The 22,639-nt window shown below is 56.0% G+C and overlaps 2 protein-coding genes across 5 annotated transcripts; one reads left to right on the top strand and one right to left on the bottom strand.

Annotated features, from left to right (window-relative positions):
- The first annotated feature begins 2,022 nt into the window (after positions 1 to 2,022).
- SYDE1 (synapse defective Rho GTPase homolog 1) lies at positions 2,023 to 10,436 on the top strand. Of its 3 annotated transcripts, none has more exons than XM_032271562.1 (8): positions 2,023 to 2,183; positions 4,035 to 4,376; positions 5,046 to 5,690; positions 5,871 to 6,085; positions 6,669 to 6,795; positions 6,945 to 7,147; positions 8,035 to 8,260; positions 9,022 to 10,428. In XM_032271562.1, exons 1-8 carry the CDS (start codon positions 2,105 to 2,107, stop codon positions 9,423 to 9,425), a joined length of 2,241 nt encoding a protein of 746 aa, XP_032127453.1. In that variant the 5' UTR covers positions 2,023 to 2,104; the 3' UTR covers positions 9,426 to 10,428. The 3 variants fall into 3 exon arrangements, with proteins under 3 accessions (XP_032127453.1, XP_032127454.1, XP_032127452.1); XM_032271563.1 differs by lacking the exon at positions 2,023 to 2,183 and adding an exon at positions 2,446 to 2,597 and having other exon boundaries at positions 6,987 to 7,147; positions 9,022 to 10,436; XM_032271561.1 differs by lacking the exon at positions 2,023 to 2,183 and adding an exon at positions 2,446 to 2,597.
- On the bottom strand, positions 10,162 to 21,676 carry ILVBL (ilvB acetolactate synthase like). 2 transcript variants are annotated; one of them, XM_032271565.1, is made up of 16 exons: positions 21,535 to 21,676; positions 20,843 to 20,987; positions 19,359 to 19,560; positions 19,132 to 19,259; positions 18,910 to 19,048; positions 18,709 to 18,820; positions 16,065 to 16,164; positions 15,520 to 15,617; positions 15,267 to 15,403; positions 14,009 to 14,143; positions 11,865 to 11,979; positions 11,609 to 11,778; positions 11,456 to 11,526; positions 11,305 to 11,376; positions 11,016 to 11,121; positions 10,162 to 10,878 (listed from the first exon to the last, which is right to left on the bottom strand). In XM_032271565.1, the coding sequence occupies exons 2-16, from the start codon at positions 20,975 to 20,977 to the stop codon at positions 10,700 to 10,702; spliced, it is 1,899 nt and encodes a 632-aa protein (XP_032127456.1). In that variant the 5' UTR covers positions 20,978 to 20,987; positions 21,535 to 21,676; the 3' UTR covers positions 10,162 to 10,699. The 2 variants fall into 2 exon arrangements, with proteins under 2 accessions (XP_032127456.1, XP_032127455.1); XM_032271564.1 differs by having other exon boundaries at positions 21,269 to 21,674.
- Between the last annotated feature and the right edge of the window lie 963 nt (positions 21,677 to 22,639).

The following is a 22,639-nucleotide window of genomic DNA, read 5'->3' as shown; positions in this document are numbered from 1 at the left end:
CCCTTTCCTTGAGTCTGGTGGCAGAAGTGACATAGCATAACACCCGAAGCTAGGTCAGAAGAGATGCAACTTCTTCCTGTTCACTTTTAGAGGTCTGGGTGGCTGTCTAAGAATTCTGACTACCCCAAGGCCACAATGCTGGAAGGAAGCCCAAGCCACACGAAGAGGCCTGTGCGGTTGCCCTAGTCCACAGCCCCAGCAACAGCTGGCGTCAATTGCAAGACCTCTGAGTAAAACACCTCCAGATGATTCAGGACCCCCCCACCCCATTTTTTGAGTCACCCCTAGCCTTAGAGTCTTCCCAGCTGAGGTGTAGGGATAGGCACTCTCAACTCTGCCCTGTCCAAAGTGAACCATAGCATCTGTGAGCATCATGTAAACCAAAAGATATCTGCGACAGGTCTCAATCAATTTAGAAAGTTTATTTTGCCAAGGTTAAGGAAGTGCCAGTGACACAGCCTCAGAAGGTCCTGAAAACCTATGCCCAATGTAGTCAGGGCCACTACCTTGATTCACACCTATAATCTTAGCTACTTGGGGGGCCACGGTGTGCAGATCACTTGAGCCCAGGAGTTTGAGACCAGTCTGGATAACATGATGAGACTTCAGCTCTACAAAAATAGAAAAAAAAATAGCCAGGTATGGTGACACATGCCCAAAGTCCCACTTGCTCGAGAGGCTGAGGCAGGACCATCACTTGAGCCCAAAAGGTTGAGACTGCAGTGAGCTGTGGTGGCACCACTGCACTCCAGCTTGGTCCAGTTTTATACATATATATATGTATTTTTTGAGACGGAGTCTCACTCTGTTGACCAGGCTGGAGTGCAGCTGCACAATCTCAGCTTACTGCAACCTCCATCTCCTGGGTTCAAGGAATTCTCCTGCCTCAGCCTCCTAAGTAGCTGGGACTACAGGCACACACCACCATGCCCAGCTAATTTTTGTATTTTTAGTAGAAACGGGTTCACCATGTTGGCCAGGATGGTCTCCATCTCTTGACCTTGTGATCTGCCTGCCTCAGCCTCCCAAAGTGCTGGGATTACAGGCGGTAACCACCACCCCCAGCCTGGTTTTATATATTTTAGGGAGACATGAGAGCAATCAATATATATGTAAGTAAGATGTACATTGGTTTGGTCTGGGAAGGCAGGACAACTCAAAGTGGGGAGAGGGCTTCCAGGTTATAGGTAGACAAGAGACAAACAGCTGCATTCTTCTGAGTTTCTGACTAGCCTTTTCGAATATGCAATTTACAGAGATAGTCACTTATGCCTTAGTCTGGCTTAGTGAAACAGGTGAGGAAGCGATCAGATATGTGTTTGCCTCATGCGAGCAGAGGGACAGTTTTGAGTTCTGTCTGTCCTTTGCTCATAAGGAATTTCCTTGTGGGCAAACTGTGAGAGAGATATGTAGCTTTTTTTTTTTTTTTTTTTTTTTTTTTTTTGAGACAGATTCTTGCTTTGTTGACCAGGCTGGAGTGCAGTGGCACAATCTCAACTCACTGCAACCTCCACCTTCCCTATTCAAGCAATTCTTCTGCCTCAGCTTCCCAAGTAGCTGGGATTACAGGCGCCCCCGCCCCCCAACCATGCCAGGTTTTGTTTTTGTTTTGTTTTGTTTTGTTTTTGTATTTTTGGTAGAGACAGAGTTTCACCATGTTGGCCAGCCTGGTTTTGAACTCCTGACCTCAAGTGATCCACCGTCTTGGCCTCCCAAAGCACTAGGATTACAGAAGTGAGCCACCGTGCCTGGCTAGCTTTTTTATCCTTACAGCTATCTTACTTAGGAACAGAATGGGAGGCAGGTTTGCCCTACACAGTTCCCAGTTTGACTTTTTCCCTTTTGCTCAGTGGTTTGCGGGTCTCAAGATTTATTTTTCTTTCACAATCACGACATGGTTGTTTTACATCACTACTTTTGGGGATGGTTTGTCAAACAGCAATAGTAGTTGGAATTTGGAGGTGAGACTTTAGTGGGGAAACAGTAGCATGGGCAGAGCCAGGAAGAGGCTCGGGGTGGGGTGGATAGTGGGGACCGTCGTTGAAACGAATGACACTACGGCTTGCACCAGGTTGAAGCAGTACTTGGGAGGGAGAGAGGGGATATGCTCAGGTTGCGATTTGGAGACAGACCCAAGAGAATTTCCCGGATGCCATCATCTAGGGAGACTCCATCCAGGGCGGGTAGGTGACAGGGAAGACCAGGGCTCCGGCCTGCGCCACGATCGTCACGTCCCATCGAAGCTGGAGCGGATCCGGGCAGCCCGGAGCCCCTATCCCATCCCCTCCCGGCCCCAGGCAACTACATCTCCCAGCATCGCCCGCTCGGGCCGAGGGAAAGGGAAAAAAAAAAAAAAAAAAAGTTTGGGCAAAGCATTCCCGGAATGTGCTTCCTGCTGGCGCGGGGCGGGGGGCAGGCGGGGAGAGGCCCGGGCGGGGCGGGGAGGGCGCGGGGCGGCTCGGCCGGAGCCCGGGACTCGCACTCGGCTCGGCCCGGCCCGGGCCACAGCATGGCCGAGCCGCTACTCAGGAAAACTTTCTCCCGCCTGCGGGGCCGGGAGAAACTTCCCCGGAAAAAGTCGGACGCCAAGGAGCGCGGTGAGCGGGGATCAGTGAGGGAAGAGGGGGCGCCCGGCCTAGAAGCGGGGTCCCAGGGCCCCGAGGACGGACGGCGGGGAGATCAGGGGGACTCCCCCCGCCCCGCACCCTGCTGCAGACGGGGGTGCCTCGAGCCAGGGGAGGGTAGGGGTCCTGGAATGAAGGGGCTGGGAAGGAGGGGGCGCAGACCGTTATGTGCAGCTGGCCAGGCGTGCCAGCGCTGCAGGCTCCCTGGGAGGCCCGGGAGGGGGCCTCGCCCACGACAGGAAATGGGGCCGTGACTGAGCGCCTGGAGGGTGGAGGAGAGGAGGGGCTGGGAGGCCGGGACACTGGGGCCCAGTCAAGCTGGGCAAGGGGCATCGGGAGCCCTGGAGGCGCAGGATGGGAGATGGGGGGCGTATTCCTGCAAAGGAGAGAGGGGGCGGCCCGTCAATCAGAGTAGCTGCCCCCCTCTGCCTGCCACCTACTAACCAGTGACTGCAGCTGCGCCTGTCTTAGCCCCAGGAAACTGTCCCCTTTATACAGATGGGGAAACTGAGACATGGAACAATTGGGTAACATGCACAGGGCCAGTGACTTTAACAGCTCTTTGGACTATGCTACCAACAGAGACTCTAGTGGGTGGACATCAGAGGTGACCAGAGGAGGAGTTCAGCAGGGTGGCAAGTAAAGAGCTTAGAGAAACAGCTGCGTGGGATAGGGGAACCCAGGAAGGAAGGAGTTAAAGAAGAAGGTCAGATCCTCCCTCCCCCTACCCCCAGGCCTTCCCAAAGATTCCCAAGGTTCCCAGGGCAGGGAGAAGGGCCAGGGATGCCCAAACACAAACACACACAGGAAACAGCCCAGGACATGAGAGAGGAGGGGGGAAGGGGAAGTCCGAAGGCATTGACCGTGGTGGGGTCTGCCCTGGGCTGAAGGACCACGGCCCATCCCAGGGAATAGAGAACCCAGCTTCTGACTCCTGAGCAAGTAGTATATGATGTAGGCTGTGAACTTTTCCAAAAGGCTCCTGGAAGCCTCCCTGGACATGGAAATCACATCCCCCCATTTCACAGGACACTGAGCCTCAGAGAGGGAAGCAACCTGCCCAAGGCCACCCAGGTGCAGAGCTCCATGCCAGGGTTATTGAGAGGGGAGAGGAACTGGAGACAGGAATGCAGTACTATGGGCCCCAGGAAACCTGACTTAGACTCCTGAGGCTGCAGGGACAGAGTCTATTTTTGGGATGCCAGGGACTGGGTAGGGGGTGCTTTAAGCTGGCAACTGAAATCGATATCCTGTGGCTGCCTATTCCAAACAAAACAGCAGGACCCAAGGAGCAGTGACTTACCAGGGGCAGGTCAGGGCCACACACAGCACCCTACCCACTGATCAATTGCACAGGGCTGCTCTGCAGGCAGTGAGGGGCTGGGTCTCACTCCCCTTGCTCTCTGCCAGGCCGCCCAGTCCAGCGCCCAGAGCCCAGCCCTCCAGAGCCAGAGCCCCGGGCTCCCGAAGTGTCCCAGACCGGAGGAGAAGGGTCCCCCAGTCCCGAGGCATCAAGGAGCCCTGCACGGGGAGCCTACCTGCAAAGTCTGGAACCCAGCAGCCGAAGATGGGTGCTAGGTGGGGCGAAGCCAGCTGAGGACACATCTTTAGGGCCTGGGGCACCTGGCAGTGGGGAGCCCGCTGGTGAGATCTGGTACAATCCTATCCCTGAAGAAGACCCCAAACTTCCAGCATCTGAGCCCCCTGGGCCACAGCCAGATTCAGCTGAGCCAGAGGGCCCAGCCCCCCAAGGTAAGAATAAGCTTCACACCCCTCAGGGGAGCACCAGCCTCACAGTCCTCCCCCCAGGAGAGCACCAGCCTCACACATCTCCCCCCAGGGGAGTACCAGCCTCACACCCCCTCCCCCGCAGGGGAACACTAGCCTCACACCCCCTCTCCCCAGGGAAGCACCAGCCTCACATCCCTCCCTTCAGGGGAGCTCCAGCCTCACATCCCCTCACCCCCAGGGAGCACCGGCCTCGCACTCCCATCCCTCTAGGGGAGCATCAGCCTCATATCCCTTCCCTTCAGGGGAGCACCAGCCTCACACTCCCTTCCCCCAAGGGAGCACCAGCCTCACATCCCTTCCCTTCAGGGGAGCAGCAGCCTCACTCTCCTTCCCTTCAGGGGAGCACCAGCCCCACAACCCCTTCCCCCAGGGGAGCACCAGCCTCACACCCCCTACCCCCAGGGGAGCACCAGCATCACATCCTTTCCCTTCAGGGGAGCACCAGCCTCATAACCCCTCCTCCCAGAGAAGCACCAGCCTCACACTCCCTCCCCGGAGCAGAGCACCAGCCTCACATCCCCTCCCTCCAGGGACCACAAGCTTCACACCCTCTTCCCCTAGGGAGGCACCAGCCTCACCCTCCTCCCCTAAGCCCAGGTTCCTGGACACTGAGGTCTGGTCTCCGCACAGGTGCAGCCCCGGCCAGCCCCCCAACCAAAGCGTCCCGCACCAAGTCCCCAGGCCCTGCCAGGCGCCTCTCCATCAAGATGAAGAAACTGCCAGAGCTGCGGCGCCGCCTGAGCCTGCGAGGCCCCCGAGCTGGCCGGGAGCGAGAGAGGGCGGCCCCTGCGGGCTCAGTCATCAGCCGCTACCACCTAGACAGCAGCGTGGGGGGCCCTGGGCGGACAGCAGGGCCCGGGGGCACCCAGAGCCCGAGGATTGGTTACCTCAGCGATGGGGACTCACCGGAGCGTCCAGCTGGGCCCCCGTCGCCCACCTCCTTCCGGCCCTACGAGGTGGGTCCCACAGCCCGGGCGCCCCCGGCCGCACTCTGGGGCCGCCTCAGCCTGCACCTGTACGGTCTCAGGGGGCTGCGGCCAGCACCAGGGGCCACCCCCAGAGACCTCTGCTGCCTACTGCAAGTGGATGGGGAGGCCCGGGCCCGAACGGGGCCACTGCGAGGGGGGCCGGACTTCCTGAGGCTGGACCACACCTTCCACCTGGAGCTGGAGGCTGCTCGGCTCCTGCGGGCCCTGGTGCTTGCATGGGACCCCGGCGTGAGAAGGCACCGGCCCTGCGCCCAGGGCACCGTGCTGCTGCCCACGGTCTTCCGAGGTAGGGCATGTGGCTGCAGGGGAGGGGGGACAGGGACTCCCAAACCCCATCGCCACCCCTGCAGAGTGCCTAGGGGGCTGGGCTGGCAGGGCTCCGGGTGAAAGGTGTGACCTGGAGTGGGGAGGCCAGGGTACAAGAACCTTCAGAGCACACCCAGGTCAGGCCTCCTTGTGTCCTCAGGGTGCCAGGCCCAACAGCTGGCCGTGCGCCTAGAGCCCCAGGGACTGCTGTATGCCAAGCTGACCCTGTCGGAGCAGCAGGAAGCCCCTGTCACAGCTGAGCCCCGCGTCTTCGGGTTGCCCCTGCCACTGCTGGTGGAGCGGGAGCGGCCACCTGGCCAGGTGCCCCTTATCATCCAGAAGTGCGTTGGACAAATCGAGCGCCGAGGGCTACGGGTGAGCACCCACCCCACCCCACTCACCCCGGCTGGCCCCCGGACCTCAGCCCCACTCCAGGACACCCAGTGTACAGATGCCAGACCCCTACCCCCAGACCTGAGCTGCTCCTAGCACCAATCCCAGCCTAGACAAAGGCAGAAGGGCCTCCCTTGACTGTAGTACCTTGGGCAGAACCCGTGGGTCATCCATCCATTTAATAACAAGTCCCAAGCCCTCCTGGAGCTCAGGGTCTGATGGGGAAAAACTATGACGCTAGTAATCCCCAAATGTAAAACTGTAACTGGGACTAGAGTTGGGGGCGGGGGTACCTGGAGTCTGGGATTGTTTAAAACAAAACCTGGGGTAGTCATGGAAATTTTCCTGGAGGAAATGTCAGAGTTTCCTAAGTCAGAGGAGGTGAGAACCAAGACAAGTAGTCTGAGCAGAGGATATATAAGGCCAGGTTGTCCAGGTAATTCCAGCCTCCCAGCCAATGGTGCCTATTGCTGCCTTGGCCCAGAATTCCAATGCTCAACCTGCTGCTCCCTGATTAGTCTGTGGCCCCAGCAAGAAGACATCCTCTCTCTCTTCCCACACCCAGGTAGTGGGACTGTACCGTCTCTGCGGCTCAGCGGCAGTGAAGAAAGAGCTTCGGGATGCCTTTGAGCGGGACAGTGCAGCAGTCTGCCTATCTGAGGACCTCTACCCCGATATCAATGTCATCACTGGTCAGCATGACCCCTCACCCCTGCCTGCTCACCCCATTCAATGCCTCACTTCAAGGCCTTGGGGCTCCTCTGGGACCTCATTCCTCCTATCTGACCTTGCTTTCACCCACCTCCTCTTCCCCCTCATCTGTGCCCCTCCTTGGCCTCAGAAGCCAGCGGTGCCCTGACCAGAGGGGACCCTGTGTTCACAGGCATCCTCAAGGATTATCTACGAGAGTTGCCCACCCCACTCATCACCCAGCCCTTGTATCAGGTGGTGCTGGAAGCCATGGCCCGTGACCCCCCAAACAGAGCTCCCCCCACCACTGACGGCACCCGAGGTCTCCTCAGCTGCCTGCCAGATGTGGAAAGGGTGAGTTGGGCCTGGTGGGAGTGGTGGGATTGAGAGCGGGCTGATACCAATAGAATGCTTCACCCATGTCTGGGTCTGCGATGGGCATGAGCTTGCAGCACCGTCATATCCCCAGGAAACAGGTGCTATTAGCATCCCACTTCATAGATTTGGAAACTGAGGCCCAAAGCAGTTGAGTGAGTCACCCAAGGTCACACAGCCAGGATGTGTCAAAAATGCATGCTGAACCAGGTGGGGTGGTGGCTCACGCCTATAATCCCAGCACTTTGGGAGGCTGAGGTGGGCGGATCACCAGAGGTCAGGAATTCAAGACCAGCCTGACCAACATGGAGGGATGGAGAAACCCCATTTCTACTAAAAATACCAACTTACCTGGTCGTGGTGGCGCATTCCTGTAATCCCAGCTACTTGGGAGGCCGAGGCAGAATCGCTTGCAGTGAGCCTAGGTTGTGCCATTGCACTCCAGCCTGGGCAACAAGAGTAAAACTCCATCTCAAAAAATAAACAAAAATAAAAAATTAAAATATAGGCTGAATACTGGTCTTTCCACCTACAAGGGAGGTTCCTGGCTGTGGAAACTAGACCATTCCCATCTCTCTCTGTGCTTCAATACTTTCCTCTGTAAAATGGGATTCATGGCAGCTCTGCCTAACACACAGGAGTGGGTTCGAGTTCCAGCCCTGCCTTTTCAATGCTTAGCTCCCTTTGGCTTCAGTATCCCCTCCAACAAAATAGGATTATACCAATACCTGATGATTAACAGTCTTAACCCGACCACATCCTCGCTATGAGACCGTGAACCTCCGTTTCCCTACTCTAGCCACCTTAGTCTCCTCCAGGTAGGTGCCAAAGGGTCCTGACTCTGTCTGCTTTACATCCTCTCCCAGGCCACGCTGACGCTTCTCCTGGACCACCTGCGCCTCGTCTCTTCCTTCCATGCCTACAACCGCATGACCCCGCAGAACCTGGCCGTGTGCTTCGGGCCTGTGCTGCTGCCGGCACGCCAGGCGCCCACACGGTCTCGTGCCCGCAGCTCTGGCCCAGGCCTCACCAGTGCAGTGGATTTCAAGCGCCACATCGAGGTGCTGCACTACCTGCTGCAGTCTTGGCCAGGTGAGCTCATGTCAAGGGCCTGCACCACCAATCTGAGCCAGGCTGCTGCAGTGATGCCACTGTAGGGGACCAACCAGTGTCTTGGGCTTGAAGCAGCCTACGCCCCTTCATGGGGTAAACTGGTACCTGGTTGCCTCAGCAACCAGTTCAGATCCAACCAATCTGTTTTGTCAATTTTTTTTTTTTTTTTTGGTAAAGACAGGGTTTCCCAATGTGGCCCAAGCCGGTCTCAAACTCATGCTCTCAAGCCATCCTCCTGCCTAAGCCTCCCAAAGTACTGGGATTATAAACTAAATCACCTTGCCCCATGGAGCCGATCCATCTTTTTTTCTTTTTTCTTTTTTTTTTTTTTTTGAGATGAAGTCTCACTCTGTAGCCCAGGCTGGGGTGCAGTGACGTGATGTAAGCTCACTGCAACCTCCACCTCCCAGGTTCAAGGGATTCTCCTGCCTTAACCTCCCAAGTAGCTGGGATTACAGGCACACACCACCAGACCCAGCTAATTTTTGTATTTTTTAGTAGAGACGGGTTTTCACCATGTTGGCCACACTGGTTTTGAACTCCTGACCTCAGGTGATCCACCCACTTCAGCCCTCCCAAAGTGCTGGGATTACAGGCATGATCCAGGGCACCTGCCCCTATCCAGCTTTGATGCAGTCAGAGGCCCTGCCTCTTGGCATGCCAATCAGAGGCCTAGTTGCCTAAGCAACCAACCAGGTCGGTTGTCACCTCTGTGTATGACCCACCCTTTCTCTCTCCAGATCCCCACCTGCCCCCAGAAGCTCCAGATGTCGCACCGTACTTGCGGCCCAAACGGCAGCCACCTCTGCACTTGCCGCTGGCAGATCCCGAAGTCGTGTCTCGGCCCCGGGGCCGAGGAGGCCCTGAGAGCCCCCCAAGCAACCGCTATGCCGGCGACTGGAGCGTTTGCGGGCGGGACTTCCTGCCATGTGGGCGGGACTTCCTGTCCGGGCCGGACTACGACCACGTGACGGGTAGTGACAGCGAGGACGAGGACGAGGAGGCCGGCGAGCCGAGGATCACTGCGGACTTCGAAGACGACTTCGATGCGCCCTTCAACCCGCACCTGAATCTCAAAGACTTCGACGCCCTCATCCTGGATCTGGAGAGGGAGCTCTCCAAGCAGATCAATGTGTGCCTCTGAGCCAGAGGACGGGGTGGGGCCCTGGTTACTAAGGACCGGGTGCCCAGTTGCTAAGGCGGTGCCCTGGTGACCGAGAAGAGCCAGACCTGTTGCTCAGGTGGAGCTCCTGGTTGCCAGGGAGTTACCGCGGGACCAGTCTCGTGCATGGCCGAGAGTCATTGCTGGTTTCCAGGGCCCAGTATTTGGACACTAGTTGCAAAGTCTGGGGACTGGGGATTTTAGGGACCAGAGGTGTGACCATCTTTCCTAAGCACCAAGGAAAACCTTTTTTGTTGCCAAAAAAGGCAGTTCTTGCGCTTGCTAGGCTGGCCTCTCTTGCCTCCCCTTGGCTGGGGAAACACCAGTTGCAGTGAGCATCACCCTGGCATGGTGAGCCACCTCTAGTGGGTCCTCTTGCTGCTGCCAACCAAATCAGTATTAGCTTTGAGCACTGCACTCTGTTTCTCCCTCCCTTGGACGACCCAAGGACTAGCATGAGGCACTGTTTGTGGGGGGCAGCCCCTATCCTGGGTTCCAGCAGGGATACGGGGGCAGCCTGGGACTTAAGAGAAACAGGTGGTTTCCCCCACCCTTTTTCCAAAAAGACCCCACGATTGGCCTCTAGTCGGCAAATGGAGATAACACAGTCTGGCCTTTCCCATCCCCATCCCCCTGTCCCCACCCGTGAAAAACATTGAGCACTTAAGCCCCTCCCTTTTGGAGGGGGCCCCCCTGAAGTGTCAGGCTGGGGGCAGTCTGGTACGGAACATATTTATTGCCTCCGTGCATATGTGTGTGTGTCTGTGAGGACTGGTGTGCGTGGACACGTCTGGAGCAGGCGTGTGGGGCTCTTTCAGGGACCATGGAGGAGGGAGCAGTTTGCAGTGCCCAGCCATCCTGAAATCCCCAGTAATGGTGCCTCAGTGGGCCCGAGTTCCACTGGGAGGGTATGGTTCCCTCCTGTCTCCCTCTTCTTTTCCGCACCTCCATCTTTGTGGATAATAAATCAATATGCACAGGTCCTAAGACTGAGTACTTCCGCCCACGTGGGCCAGAGTGGTTTATTCTGTCTCCATAAGAGAGGACAAAGGGCACAGCTGGGTCTGCGGAGAGGAAGGCCCAAGAGATCACCAGGGAGCCTCTCTGAGCTTTGACCCCTCCATCCACTCCTCAGGAAAACTGAGGAGTCATCCGGCCTCATGGGATAGGCCCAGGGCTAACAATGATGAGACTCCAAACCAGCTGGACACAGTCCAGGGGCAGGAAGGCTGCCAAGCGTCCTGACCCACAAGGCCCTAGACAGCAATGGAGCCATCACGGAAGTCCGTCCTCCCGATGAGGATGTTTACCACGACTGGGTGGCCGTCTCGGCACTGCTGCTGGGCGTTGTGCAGCACCTCGACCACCTGATCCTCATTCTCCCGTGACAGCAGCAAGCCCCGGGCCCCCAGACCCACGGCTGCCTTGTGATAATCTAAAAGACGAGATTAAGTTAGACGGTGGCAGGGACTGAGCCTGCCACATGTGCAGCCAGCTCAGCAGAGGAACACAAGCCCAGCTGGAACTCAAACAGCCTCCTGTCCTTCCCCCACTTTGCTGAGGCCCCCTCACCAGTGTAGGCCAGACCACAGGCCACATTGCTGCCCAGGCAGGGCACCTGCTCCCGGGAAATCTGCGTCCAGCCAGCATCATTCCCTACCAAGGCCATCACTGGGATCTACAGGAAGAAGATGGGACCAGGCCGCAGCCTTCAGCCTCATGGCTTGGCCAGCCAGAGGACAGAGACCTCTACCAGACAGGGCCTCTGCCAGACAGGAGGCTCCCTCCCCACCTCAGCCCATCCCTGGTGACATCTCCCAGAACCCCAGGTCCTAAGCGTCCCTCAGGGCGGCCCAGTCACCTTGTGTCTGACAAACGTGTCAAATTCGATGAGGCTGTAGCCAAAGGCTCCATCCCCAAATAGGCACCAGACCTGGTGGGGAGGGGACCCAGGATGGTTAGGGTGGATCAGAGCCCAGAGAGCAGCCAGTCTCCCAAATCCAGGGCCTCACCTCGGCATCTGGCCGGCACAGCTTGGCCCCAAGTGCGAATCCTGCGCCAACTCCCAGAGTCCCAAAGGCCCCTAAGAGGACCAAGAGTAGGTGGGTATGAAGGTGTCTGGATGGATGGGGTACCCGTTGCCCCAGGCAGGGGCCCTTCCTTACCAGGATCGAGCCAGCACAGGGGGCCACGGGGCTGTACCAGATGGGCAGCAGTGCCCACGAAGTCCCCACCATCTACCACCAGAATCGAGTTGTCAGGTAGCGTTTCCTCCACCAGCTGCAGCACCCGCACTGGGTTGAGGTGCTGAGCCACAGGTACTGCTGCCTTCTCCCTGCGACAGGACAGCAAAGGTCACCAGGGTTGGCAGCAGGGTCTTCCGGGAATGCCCATCCTACCTCTGTTCCACTCAGCCCCCACCGAAATGTCTGCTCCTTCTGCCGATCAGCTTCCCGCAGCTCCTCCACCCAGTCTGGGGCCCACGTCTGGCCCTGAAGGCCTTCCACCAGCTTCAGCACGAAGGAACCCACATCTCCTGGGGAAGGAAGAGGGCACAGTTGTAGGGAGCTGGCTTCCTCCCGTTCTTCCAGCACTAGAGGCCTCAAAACACCAAGAAGCCAGCAGCAGCATCCGAGCAGACAGATGGGAAGCAGGCCAGGGGTGCTCCTAGGAAAAAACAGCTGAAACACCCCAGAACCTGCCAGAACCACGGAAGGGCAGCCCAGGTGAAAGAGAGGGCAAGGCCCGAAAAACACAGCCTAGGAAGCACAAGGCAGGTGACAAGCTAAGCTGGCCTGGTCCCCTCCCTTTACCTCCCACCCCGGATCACTAAGTCATGTCACTTCTACCTGGGAAACACTCAATGAAGAGCTACATCCACCAAGCACATCCCTCAAATCCAGGCATATGGAAGCACATGACGGACGTTACTGAAGTGAACCAACAAGCAGCCCTATGATGTACTTTTCACCACCCCATTTTTATTTTTGCTTTTTGAGATGGAATCTTACTCTGTTGCCAGGCTAGAGTATAGTGGCATGATCTCGGCTCACCGCAACCTGGGTTCAAACGATTCTCCTGCCTCAGCCTCCCGAGTAGCTGGAACTACAGGCTCGCACCACCATGCCCAGCTAATTTTTGTACTTTTAGTAGAGACAGGGTTTCACCACATTGGCCAGATGGTATCGATCTTGTGATCCACGCACCTCAGCCTCCCAAAGTGCTGGCATTACAGGTGTGAGTCACCATGCCCGGCCTACCACCCCATTTTTGAAATGATCATGGAGGCTCCAAGGTGAGGCTCTCTCGCTGTTCATCTCCACTCCAGGCCTCCTCGTTTCTGTCCTGGTGCAATGGTGCCACTTCTCTGCTTAACACGAGAGTGTCTCGTCGCCTAAGCTACAGGGGAGGCAACATCCTCAGAACGATGAACGAAGTTCAAGTCCAAGAGGACTGAAGTAAGGGAAAGGCAGAGATGTGGTGGGAAGACAGAGAGGCTAAGGGGCCAAGGAGTGTGCTCTCTGTCCTGAAGGCAGTGTGCAGGGTGGGAGGGAACATAATCACATGCACGTTACCAGGCCTCCCTCTGTGTCCACCCCACCATTTGTCCTACAGAAGCATCTGTCAGGTTGGCCGCAGTGGCTCTGGTCTGTAATCCCAGCACTTTGGGAGGCCAAGGCAGAAGGATCACTTTAGACCAGGAGTTCACCACCACCAGCCTGGGCAACATAGTGAGATACCAATTCCACAAAAAAAAATTAAACAATTAGCTTGACATGGTGGTGCACACTTGTAAGTCCCAGCTACTCAGGAGGCTGAGGTGGGAGGATTGCTTGAGCCTGGGAGTTGGAGGCTGCAGTGAGCTGGGATGGCACTACTGCATTCCAGCCTGGGTAACAGAGTAAGACCTCATCTCTAAAAAATTTAAAAAAAAAAAAGTCAGGTGCAGTGGCACACGCCTGTCATCCCAGCACTTTGGCAGGCCGAGGCAGGCAGATCACAAGGTCAAGAGATCAAGACCATCCTGGCCAACACTGTGAAACCCCATCTCTATTAAAAGTACAAAAAAATTAGCTGGGCATGGTGGTGGGCGCCTGTAGTCCCAGCTACTCGGGAGGCTGAGGCAGGAGAATTGCTTGAACCTGGGAGGTGGAGGCTGCAGTGAGCCATCACACTTCTGCACTCCAACCTGGCAACACAGCAAGACTCCATCTCAAAAATAAAATAAAATAAATTTTTTTTTCTTTTTTTATTTTTGAGACGGGGTTTTTCGCCATGTTGGCCAGCATGGTCTCGATGTCTTGACCTTGTGATCCGCCTGCCTCGGCCTCACAAAGTGCTGGGTTTACAGTCATGAGCCACTGTGCCCAGCCATAAAATAAAGTAAATTTAAAGAAAAAACCATTCATCAGTATGAGTGCCAACTATTTGTCTCCGGTTCACTGGTTGCCCTCTAGGACAAGGTCTGGGCCTCAATCATCATACCAGGCTCAAGCCCCCTGCAGCAGAAGCCAGGAGGATAGGAACCAGGAGTGCATATGTCTAAGGGGGGATTGGGGGCTCACCCTGCACAGCCTCCTGGGGCTTCCAGAAGATATCTGAGTTGAGCAACATTTCTTCCCGGTTACGATTGACGATGATGATCTTGCTGCTGCGGCTGAAGACACGCCCATAGGATAGGCGGAAGTCGCACACGGTTCCTGGGGTGGGGGATAGGGATGCAGTGGACAGAGGGCCCGTGTCTTCTTCCTTACTTGATCCAATGTGGTGGACTCAATGCAAAAGAGTCCCTGTTCCTCATGGAGTCTCCCTGAACCTGTGCCACCTGCAGTGACTTCACAGCTCCCCACACCCCTTGAATCTGGGTTGGCCTCATGATATGCTTTGCCAAACAAGACAGGGCAAAGGTGGGTTCTGTTTTCCCAGATGGCCATAATATCTCCCACCCTGCCTCCACTTGTACTAGGTCCCCTTGACATGCCGCCCATGGGGAGAGGTGCGGCCTGCATCCCTTTTCCTTGAGTCTGGTGGCAGAAGTGACGCAGCATGACACCTGAGGCTAGGTCAGAAGAGATGCAGTTTCTTCCTTGTTTACTTTTACAGGCCTGGGTGGCTGTCTAAGAACCAAGGCTGCCATGTTGGAAGGAAACCCAAGCCACATGGAGAGGCCTGCATAGTTGCCCTAGTCTACAGCTCCAGCAACAGCTGGCGTCAATTGCAAGACCTCTGAGTGAAGACACCTCCAGATGATTCAGGACCCCCTGCCCCATTCCTGCAGACTCAACTTCAAGAAGCCATACAGCCTCCACTCTCTCTCTCTCGAATAACCGCACTCTCCCAGCCCTAAAGTTTTCTCATCCTTCACCAAGTGGGCTGGCCCAGGCTGGCCTGCTGGAGGATGAGAAATGTGGGCGGCATGGAGGCAGGGGTGAAGACCTCTGTGACCCCAGCTGAGGCCATCCAGACCAGCTGCAGGCCAATCCCCAAACAGGTGAGCGAGCCCAGCCTAGATCAGTACAGCTGCCTTTCTGCCTACCCAAGTGCAGACTCATGGATGAGCCCAACCAAAACCACAGCTACCACCTACCTTACAGGTGGGTCTTAAGAAATCAGAAATGCATTTTCAGCCATTGGGTTTGAGGATGGTTGTTACAGTGCAGTAGCTAACTGATACACCTATAATGCGTCTGGTGGGGTTCAAAGCACTTTATGTAAAAATGTGTATCAAGTACTGTAGCTGCCCACTAGACATTCATCCTCAGCTGGGTGATAGGATGAGGGGGTTCCTGGGGGAAGGAGGGAAAGGAAGAGGCTCAGGCCCACCTGCTAGGACAATGACATCCGCCTTCTTCAGAGCCGCGCTGCGGTTCTGCCGTATGTGAAGGGGGTGGTTTCGGCCTAACAACCCCCGTGCCATCCCCCCGAGGAAGCAGGGAACACCAAGGGTCTCCACAGCAGCCCTGGGAGTCCAGACAGAGCAGAGGTCAGTGTGGCCAGGGCCCCCGCCCTTCCCCAGGAGCACCCGAGGACCCCGGACCGGGAACGTGAAAACAAGGGCAGGGCTGGGGCTTCTCACTGAAGCTTGTCAGCGGGCGTCGGAGTGAGCAGGGCTTGACTCCCTAGCACCATCAGGGGCCTCTTGGCCCGGCTCAGGATCTCCACGCAGCGCTGAACCTAGGGTGAGAGGCAGGGCTCTAAAGACTGTCTTTTTATTTATTTTTTGAGACATAGTTTCATTCTGTTTCCCAGGCTGGAGTGCAGTGGCATGATCTCGGCTCACTGAAGCCTCCACCTCTCGGGTTCAAGCAATCCTCCAGCCTGAGCCTCTGGAGTAGCTGCGATTACAGGCACACGTGACCATGCCCAGCTAATTTTTGTATTTTTAGTAGAGACAGTTTCACCATGTTGGCCAGGCTGGTCTTGAACTCCTGGCCTCAAGTGATCCACCCGCCTCAGCCTCCTTAAGTGTTGGGATTACCACCATAAGCCACCACGCCTGGCCAGAGGGCTGTCCTTGAATCTCCATGAGCACCCAAGATCAAGGCCCCAATACTGACTTAGGGAGAGGGTCAGGGGGCCGTGCCAGGTGGGGTCCTCAGACAGAAAAGAGAGGCAATTCACCTGCTGGGGGGCAGCCTGGGGGATGTCCAGGGGTAGCGGTCCCTCAGGCTGAGGCTCCCAGGCCCCCGCAAAGAGGTTGGCCAGGTAATTTTCTAAATACCTGCAAGTGGGAGGGGAAAGAACCAAGTTACCAGGATTAATTACAAGGATTCCAGGATCTGAGGGAGGAGAGAGGGCAGGAAAGGGGCCAGGAAAAAAGCCAGGGGTTAAGTGGCATGGGGACAGGGGTGGATGAGTGACATGCAGGACAGGTGAACCCTGGTGGCCAAGTCTCCAGCTGCCCGTTTCCCCTCGGTAGCCTCTGGTGCCCACCCCAACTCCACTTAGCCCCATGGAAGCAAGGAACACAGGCTCAGCATGCCAGGAGTAAGCCTGTGGGTCCAACAGATATGCGCTCAGGTCCTGGCTCTGTCAACTCCCAGCTGTGCAACTTAGGGCAAGTGACTTCACCCATCTAAGCTTCCGCCTCTGTAAATGGAAATATGAACCTCCCTCCTGAGCTTCAAGGATCTATCCATTTAGGTCGTGAGGCGCTTTGCATAACACTCGATCCATGGGAGTTATGAACACTGTCCTCTCTCGCTTCAAACAGGGCCTTCTCGGTCTCCTTACCCATTGGGTCCTAGGGCCCCAACTTTGCTGAAGGGCCTGTGCAGGGCCCTGGAGACACAAAGATAGATCCTGCCCAGCCCTGCTCTTAGGGAGCGCTCTGTCCAGCCAAAGACAGACATACGGGCATTGGCAAGAAGCAGTCGGAGCCCAGAGCCAAAAGCCTCTGCTTTGGCTGTTAAGGACAGGGCAAGGCAGGGCATGGTGGCTCACACCTGTAATCCCAGCACTTTGGGAGGCCGAGACGGGTGGATCACAAGGTCAAGCAGTTGGACACCATACTGGCCAACATGGTGAAACCGCATCTCTACTAAAACACAAAAATTAGCCGGGTGTGGTGGCGTGTGCCTGTAATCCCAGCTACTCGGGAGGCTGAAGCAGGAGAATTGCTTGAACCTGGGAGGCAGAGCTTGCAGTGAGCCAAGATCGCGCCACTGCACTCCAGCCTGGTGATAGAGTGAGCCTCCATCTCAAAAAAAAAAAAAAAAAAACAGGCCAAGATAGCACAGGAGAAGCAGCTAAAGATGGAACTGTGGGAAACCCCGCATATAAAGAAAAGGCAAGGGAAACTGAGGCAGGAAGCCAGGAGTTCAAGGCCGTGGTAAGCTATGATTGCACCACTGCACTCTAGCCTGGGTAACAGAGTGAGACCCTGTCTCAAAAAAAAAAAAAGGGGGGGGCAAGATAAGAGAGAGGAGGACAAGGAGGAGGACAAGGGAAGGGAGTGACCTGGAAGCCAGGGGGAAATGTGCATTAAGAATGAGGCTATATGGCCAAAATGGCAAAACCTCATCTCTACTAAAAATACAAAAATTAGCATGGTGGCACGTGCCTGTAGTCCCAGCTACTTGGGAGGCTGAGACAGGAGAATCACTTGAACCTGGGAGGTGGAGGTTGCAGTGAGCCAAGATTGCACTACTGCGCTCCAGCCTGGGCGACAGAGCAAGACTCCATCTCAAAAAAAAATAATGAGGCCATACAACAAAATCACTACTGCCTGAGCTGACCCTCAGGCACTTCACACACACCTGGAGCTCAGGAACCTGACTGCCTTGCCCACTGATGATGCCCCACACCTGTCCTGAGACCTGGCACATGGCTGCCACTCACTAAATATACAGAAAGGAAGGGCCAAGGACCGGCAAAGGGAAGGAACTGAGGGGAAGGGAGGGAGGAGGAAGAAGAGAAGGAGGAAGCAAAGGAGAAAGAGAATAGGCTGGGTGTGGTAGCTCACATCCATAATCCCAACAATTTGGGAGGCCAAGGAAGGTGGATCACTTGAGGTCAAGAGTTCAAGACCAGCCTGGCCAACACGGTGAAATCCAGTCTACTAAAATACAAAAATTAGCCACATGTGGTGTGCCTGTAGTCTCAGCTACTAGGGAGGCTGAGGCAGGAGAATTGCTTGAGCCTTGGAGATGAAGGTTGCAGTGAGCCGAGATGGCACCACTGCACTCTAGCCTGGGTGAAGAAGACTGTCTCAAAAAAAAAAAAAAAGGTGGGAGGACAAAGATGTGAAGGAAGGAGAGAAGGAGGAAAGAGAGGGCTTGAGTCTGGGCTCTGTCACTTCTTAGCTGTGTGACTTTGGGCAAGAGACTTCACCGTTTTGAGGTTCCTCCACTGTAAATATAAAAGTGACCCTCCCTTCCGAGGTTCAAGGATCATCCTTTAGGGACAGGAAAATGGAGAGGATGAGGGGAAAGAGAGGAGGAAAGGGAGGAGAAGAGGAAGAGGGAGGAGGAAAAGGAAGAAGAGATGATGGAGGAGGAGAAGAAGAAAAGGAAGAAGAGGAGGAGGAGGGCTGTTCTGAGCCTCTCCCCTCTGCTGCCTCCACAAGGGCCACCTTGCTTTCCCCATCCACTCAATTCATTCCTGCCTCAGAACCTTTGCACATGCTGTTCCTTCTACCTGGAATGCTCTCCGCACAGCAGTCTCCTCCCAGTCCACATGTGAATCAAAGGAGGATGGGCACGAGCTGGAAGCTGCAGGAGAGGACAGGGGATGGAGGAGGGAATGGCAGGGTGGGGCTATTTACCAGGAGACCGCTCGGCCCACAAGGCCCTTGGGTGGCTTGGCTGGCACCATCTCCTTCTGGACCATGAAGTAGGGGTACAGCACGTCAATGGGCAGCTCCACAAACACCGGACCTGTGGGGACAGGGATGACACTGAGTCTGCAACATGCATCCCCAGCCCCTCAGCCCCAGTGCTGCTCAGCACCATCATCCTCCACCTACCTGGGGTGCCCGACTGGGCAGCAGCCATCGCGGCCCTCAGGGTGGGCACAATGTCCCGAACCCTCCGCACGGACGCACAGAACTTACACAGCGGCCGGAACAGGGACAGCTGATCCACAGCCTGGAGCGCACCCCGGTTCTGGTAAAGACAGGTGCAGCAGGGTTACCACATGAGCCCGTTAAGACCCCCTGGGTCCCCACTGGCTGCCATGGACTGGGTACCTGCAGCAGAGTGCTGGCAGCCCCACCCAGAAGCAAGACTGGGGAATGGGCCATCTGAGCATTCTTCACTGCAGTCACTGTGTTGGTGAGGCCAGGGCCAGCCGTCACTGCTGCCACGCCCACCGTTCCTGGAACACAGAGCCCATCACGGCCACGCCCACTCTCCTGGCCATCCTCCCACCTCTACTCTATCCACCAGTCCCCAGCCCTCTCTACAATGCCCTCACCAGACAGGCGGGCCATAGCATCGGCAGCAAAGACGGCCGTGACCTCATGGCGTGTGTCCACCACACGGATGCCCAGTTTCTCACAGGCCACCAGCAGCGAGGAAATGTGCCCACCGACCAGCGTGAAGATGAACCGCACGCCATGGGCCCTCAGCACAGCAGCCACATTCTCTCCGCCATGCCGGACGCTTGCCTTGTCCACCTGGGCCCAAGGAGTGGGCGGAACAATAGAGTCAAAGGCCACGCCAGATGACAGCTGGGAGAGGGGGCAATCCCCCTGCCCCAGGTAAGGGGGCAGGAACAGGGTGGGAGGTCAAGGAAAGCTTGGTCTTGGTTAGGCATATATTACACTACACACCAGGCTGAAAGGAAGGCACAGCGTATTATCAGAACTCCTTGTCATTACATCTCTTATAGCTGAGGACATCAACACTTGCCCAAGCAAGATTGAAAGTCCAATAGAACCCACACTCTCAAGTGCCCTACTGTTACACTTCCTGCCTCGGGGATGGCAAGGCAATCAGGGAGAGAAGTGAGGGTTACATAACCCAGGAGGTTTGGCAGGGGCACAAGGCAGAGAGCCATTTGCTATGACTCCTTCCTGCCCTCTAGTATCGCTGCAGGGCCCGGCAGCTGGACTGCTGATCCCAGCCTCCCTGATGGATGCTAAACAGCCCCAGGCTTAGTTGACAGGCTACCAGCCACCATGTGCCTGGCACAGGAGTTAGCTCCTGGAACACACTGCACTGAGGCCTCCCAACCCCAGCGGCCTCACAGTTCCACACATCCAAGGCTTGCTTTAAATCTCCGAAAGTCCCGAAGGTCAGTGGCATCACTCCTGGCTAGCAGAAGGACTAGAGAAGGGTTTGGGGAGGGAGAGGTCAAACTTGGTCCCTGCTAGGAGAGAAAGGGTTGAGGAGGGGGTCTGTGGAAGGGGTAAATTTCAAACAGGTGTGCAAGTAGTTCAGGGGGAGGCATGTGGGGTCACCTAGGGAAAACTACCACACAATCTCTCTGAGACTTAGCTTCCTCCTGCAGAAAATGAGGTCAGAAAGAACAGCACCTACTTTCAAGGAAAAGGTAAGGGGTAGGTAAGAAAGTCTAAAGTGCTGAACTCAGCAAAGGGCAACTGTCACAAAACTCACTGCCACCCCCTCACTGGTGCCTGCCCTCAGCCCCATCTTTCCCATCCAGTTTAGGGAGCACAATCAGAGTGCTGTCTGTGAAAAGAGCCACTGGGGAAGGAGGTAGGCGGGGCAGAGGCCGCTTCCGTGTTCTCTATCACTATTGGCAAAGTTCAGGCCCCCATAGGCAGGCAGCGTGGCAACGGAGATAGGGTCCTGGACAGAACCTCTTACCAGTTCCCCTGGGCTAGTGGGACTCGCTTTCCCACGCTGCACAATGAGGAGTGAAATGGAAGCAGCACCACGAGGCCCCTCCCTCTTTGGCTGCCCCCAGCCCACCTCCCATTCCTTGCCCCGCACCTTGTGCAGCAGCTGATAGAAGAGCCCCAGGCGGTGCGCGGCGCCCAGCAAGGCGGCCACCAGCGTCCCGCAGGCCAGGAGCAAAAAGAAGGGGAAGAAACTCCCGACAGGGGTGGCAGCCTCGGGGATCTCCATGAGGTGGCACCTGATAGAGAAAGAGCACGGCCCAGACTGGGGCGCGACAGGGACCTTATCCGGAAGAAATCGCGCCCCCTCCCCGAACCCGAATTCACGGCCACGCCCCCAACCCTAGCAGGCCACGCCCCTTGTGCGCCTAGGCACTGGGTGAGCCCGTCTCTCTGGGGCAAAGTCACGCCCCACGCGGCGCTAACCCCAGTCCTTGACGTCACCACCACTCCCACCCAAACTAGCCAGCACAGGTCACGGCGGTGACAACACCACTAAACAGAGTTATCTTCCACTTACCTACTTGTCAATGGACAAGCGGAAGCCCCGCCTCTCGTTTCACAACGGGACCCCAAATCTCAGCCCCAGTACTGAGCCCGCCCCACGTTACGTCACCAAGAGGCACGCAGTTACGCCCCCTGAATTAGCAGGCACGACCCTCTGCGCAAGCCACGCTTCTCTCTTGGAGAGTCCAAGCCTGACCCCCGACCCGGGGCCACGGGTCGAGGTCACATCGCATCAGGATGCGGTTCTCCGTCACCAGCTTGACCCCCGAGGTTATTCACCTTCACCTCCAGGATAGGGGGCTGCCTCCAGCAGGATTCGGCCTTCTCCGTGTCACGTGACCCGGACGCGCGGCCGTGCCCCTTTCGCCCACTTGGCTCAGCGGCGTCCCGTAGTCCGGCCCGGTGTGCATGCGCACAGTCGGAACCACGCTCTGGGGCCACCGGAAAGAGCCTTCCCTCTACTGGCCGCCTCGAGTGCAGGCCCCGCCTACCCTCCCCTTTCATTGGCTCGCACTGCAGGCCTCGAAGCTATTTTATTTTTTTTAAACCAGGAGGCCACGCCCCTCAGCGGCTTCGGGAGCGAAGACCTTTGGTGACCCACCTTCCACAGCCTGCCATTGGCCCCACGTTTGCAAGCCCTAGGTTCAGGTCCTCCGAACACAGCTCGCTTTCCACATCAGTGGGGCCAGACCACTGCACTCTAGCCTGGGCGACAGAACAAGACTGTCTCAAAAAAATATAATAATAATACTTAAAACGGTAGATTTTATGTTATGTGTATTTCCACACTATATTTATGCATGTATATATGTGTGCGTATGTGTGTATATTGCTTAGAAATAGTAGCCAGCAAAGGAAACCCAAATTGAGGCACATTCTACAAAATGCCTGACCAGACCTCCAAAACTGTCAAGGTCATGAAAAACAAAGAAAGACGGAGGAACTGGCACAGACCAGAGGAGGGAAAGGAGACGTGAGAACTAAGTTTAATATAATACCCTGGGCTGAATCCAGGTATCAAAAAAGGAGAAATTTGTGGATAAAGCTGGTGAAATGCAAATAAAGTCTGGAGTTGAGTTAATAGTAATGAACCAGCATTCATCTTTTGTGTCAGTAAGTGTATCATGGTTATATAAGGTGTTAACATTCATGGAAGCTTAAGAGTAGACAAAAATTATCTTGCAGGCCGGGTGTAGTGGCTCACGTCTGTAATCCAAGCACTTTGGAGGCCAAGGCGGGTGGATCACCTGAGGTTGGGAGTTCAAGACCAGCCTGACCAACATAGTGAAACCCCGTCTTAAAAAAAAAAAAAAAAATTATCTTCCTATCTTTGCAGCTTTTCTGTAAGGCTAAAAAAGAAAAAAGAAAAGTCTTAGTAGCAAGG

This window comes from Sapajus apella, unplaced genomic scaffold (assembly GCF_009761245.1).
Source record: "Sapajus apella isolate SASKATOON/1434 unplaced genomic scaffold, GSC_monkey_1.0 scaffold237, whole genome shotgun sequence".
Taxonomy (NCBI): domain Eukaryota; kingdom Metazoa; phylum Chordata; class Mammalia; order Primates; family Cebidae; genus Sapajus; species Sapajus apella.
This window is presented reverse-complemented; position numbering and strand designations above follow the sequence as displayed.